The 3,177-nt window shown below is 41.5% G+C and overlaps 1 protein-coding gene across 1 annotated transcript; it reads left to right on the top strand.

Moving 5' to 3' along the window:
* The first annotated feature begins 740 nt into the window (after positions 1 to 740).
* On the top strand, positions 741 to 2,460 carry LOC124489180 (galectin-1-like). Its single transcript, XM_047051866.1, has 5 exons — positions 741 to 822; positions 1,157 to 1,185; positions 1,291 to 1,370; positions 1,568 to 1,736; positions 2,092 to 2,460. The coding sequence occupies exons 2-5, from the start codon at positions 1,183 to 1,185 to the stop codon at positions 2,290 to 2,292; spliced, it is 453 nt and encodes a 150-aa protein (XP_046907822.1). The 5' UTR covers positions 741 to 822; positions 1,157 to 1,182; the 3' UTR covers positions 2,293 to 2,460.
* Positions 2,461 to 3,177: the final 717 nt, after the last annotated feature.

Here is a 3,177-nt window from a genome sequence, read left to right as displayed (position 1 = left end):
CACTATAACAAGGCCAAGGACTCTCACTGACTTTAAATCACAAGCTGCCCAATGACACCCTGCACATTTCAATTTGCACTATTGTATCGTTCTCTTGCACTATCTGTTTTTTTAAGGTTAGATTGTAAATTATGACTACTTATATTTTTTATTTTATTCTCCTTAGTATTAGCTAGACCCCCCTTAGTATTAGCTAGACTTTGCTCCTTTTGTATAGTTAGTCCACATATCTAAGTTTCAATATTCCTATATGTTTAATGTATGCACCTCCCTGCCAAAGTAAATTCCTTGTGACATTCATGGCGAATAAAATCCCTTCTGATTCTGAAAACAAATAAGACACCTTATCTAGTAATTAAGAGAAAATATCTCATAATTATGAGAACAGGTGTCAAAAATAAATACATTTGTGAATGTGCTTCCGTAAAAATTCAGTAAAAAAAAAAAAGAAAAGAAAGAAAAGTTGTACAAGGTTGTCAGAACCATCTGCTTTCAGCTCTGCAATATGCCTTGGTTGTCATGATAAGAATATGGCATTGCAAGTTAAACCTTATTGGGATGGTCCTGTTGATGGCACTGCTCTTGTGTGACGCTGGATGGCCTCAATGGAATCTCTTCAGGAAATGTTTCTCTAAAAAACAATATGTATGACTCATGTAAAAGGAGTCTGTATCAAGAAGTTCTCATGAAGGCCATTGTTCATGTTAGGACGTGCCTGACCCTCCCTCCTCCAGCCTGGTGTATATATAACTGAGATCTCTCTCTACTCCTCACATCAACACCCAGCATCACCTCCATCTCAGAAGAAGACTTCATCCACAGGTGAGTTCTATGACTAGGGTTGACATCTGGCCATGTTTTATTTGAACTCTTTGCCAACACAACCACACACAAACACACACACACACACACACAGACATTAGCTGATTTTTTTTTTAGAGGTGGCATGGTATACCACATGATTCTATGACATTTTAATTAATTCAATTGTTGTATTACGTTTTCATAAATATTGTGTCGGGGCAATTTTGAGGAGTTTATTCAAATTAATGTCACAGTAAAAAGAGCTAATTTATCAACATAAAAACAGTTGTTATACAAAGTTATATCAATTTTTTTCTAATACGTTTCTCTTACAATGGCAAACACACCACAGGTCCAAGCCTCATCATCAGTGAAATAATGGTAAGGTTTTTTTTATTTGTACACATGGTGTTTAGAATACAGTAGTGACACAATATGTCTAGAAATGACATTGGCCTTTCTCATGTACCACATTGCTGTTTCCAGGAGCTGGATATAAATAATCTGGATCTGGCTGTTGGACAACAACTGACAGTGTATGGGAAGATTCCTGATGATGGCAAACGGTAATATATGATAACATTTAAGATAAACAAACTGTGCGAGTAAACAAAATTAACTTTTACTTACTTAATCTCACATTGTATTGTAAAACAGCCTATCTGCATGTTAGTTTGTGTAAACCCCATCCTATTGAGAGAGTCACACTTGACTGAGTTGTACATCTGTTAGTGATTTCAAACCCCAACTTCTGTTCTTTCAGGTTTGGAATATTCCTGGGTTGTGATCCTAAGAATTTTGCAGTGCACTTTAACCCCCGTTGGGATGATCCTCAAGATGGTACCACAATTGTGGTCAACTCGATGACGAACAGTGTATGGGAACACGAGATAAGGGAGGCAAACACCCTGCAAAGGGGCAGCTATGTCACGGTAAGAGCTTGCAGTATGATGGAGGAAAATGAAAATGCATACAAGTGTAATGGAGTTAGAACCGTGAAACTCGCTCCTCAGGTATCTAACAGGCCACCCACGTCAATGAAGAGCTAGCTTTTCTTTGGCGTAGCTGGTAGTGGTGGCGCTTGGGAAGTCAGAGATGGTGTGTTCGATCCTCGGTGAAGGATGAACACGATCCGGAAAACTGACGGAACTTGCAAGACCACGTCTGTTTCATACTCGTCACACAAGCTTTTGTTTGAAACAGGAAGCCATTCAAAAAGTTGTTTAATGGCATTTTAAAAACTCCAGTGACGTTTTGGGGGTAATAATACCATAAAACCTTCCACAGATTGTTATAGCTTTGGAAAGCAAGACTCTTTTCAAGATAAAACTCCCTAGTGGTCACACAATACCGTTCCCCAACCGAAAGAGCATGGACATCGACTACATCAGGATCAAAGGTGCCTTCCAGCTGAAGTCCTTCAAGATGGGTGAAATGGTTGTGGAGTCCCGTATGCAAGTTGATGCTACTCTGAAAGACGATCATTAATGTTGATGCAGTAAAGAAAAATATGATGGCAGACCTAAGAGAGGATCATTTATTGTTCCTATGAAATTTATTGAAATGTCTTTCTGGCTTTTATTTTCATGTTTTGATTGGTAAAGAAAAGGCATGCGCTGTAAATTCAAGAGTTAATAAAAAAACAAATTCTTTGAACTTCTTTCTTGAAAGATTATTTCATGACAAGCCACAGGATGCCAGTGTTGCATTGTTGAAACAATAAAAACCAGTATGTCATTTCACTATACAGTTTCATCAGAGCTGTCCTAAGCCTTTTAGGGGGCCCCTTACAATGTTGAGGCCCCCCACTGCCTCAGGGCCCCCTTACAATGTTGTGGCCCCCCACTGCCTCAGGGCCCCCTTACAATGTTGAGGCCCCCCACTGCCTCAGGGCCCCCTTACAATGTTGTGGCCCCCCACTGCCTCAGGGCCCCCTTACAATGTTGTGGCCCCCCACTGCCTCAGGGCCCCCTTACAATGTTGTGGCCCCCCACTGCCTCAGGGCCCCCTTACAATGTTGAGGCCCCCCACTGCCTCAGGGCCCCCTTACAATGTTGTGGCCCCCCACTGCCTCAGGGCCCCCTTACAATGTTGAGGCCCCCTACTGCCTCAGGGCCCCCTTACAATGTTGTGGCCCCCCACTGCCTCAGGGCCCCCTTACAATGTTGTGGCCCCCCACTGCCTCAGGGCCCCTGATACTGTCAGGTTATCAAGGGATTCTTAGCTTCTGCCCAAACTTGGAAAAGGCCTTGGCCATCAACAGGGGTAAAAATGGAAACGACTCAGACGGTTTCTTCATTCTTCTTTGGTTTATTTTAGTTAGTTAAAATTCTTCTACGTCTTTTCTGGTTGAAAACCTTTACAAGAAACAAA

This window comes from Hypomesus transpacificus, unplaced genomic scaffold (genome assembly GCF_021917145.1).
Source record: "Hypomesus transpacificus isolate Combined female unplaced genomic scaffold, fHypTra1 scaffold_184, whole genome shotgun sequence".
Lineage (NCBI taxonomy): Eukaryota > Metazoa > Chordata > Actinopteri > Osmeriformes > Osmeridae > Hypomesus > Hypomesus transpacificus.
This window is presented reverse-complemented; position numbering and strand designations above follow the sequence as displayed.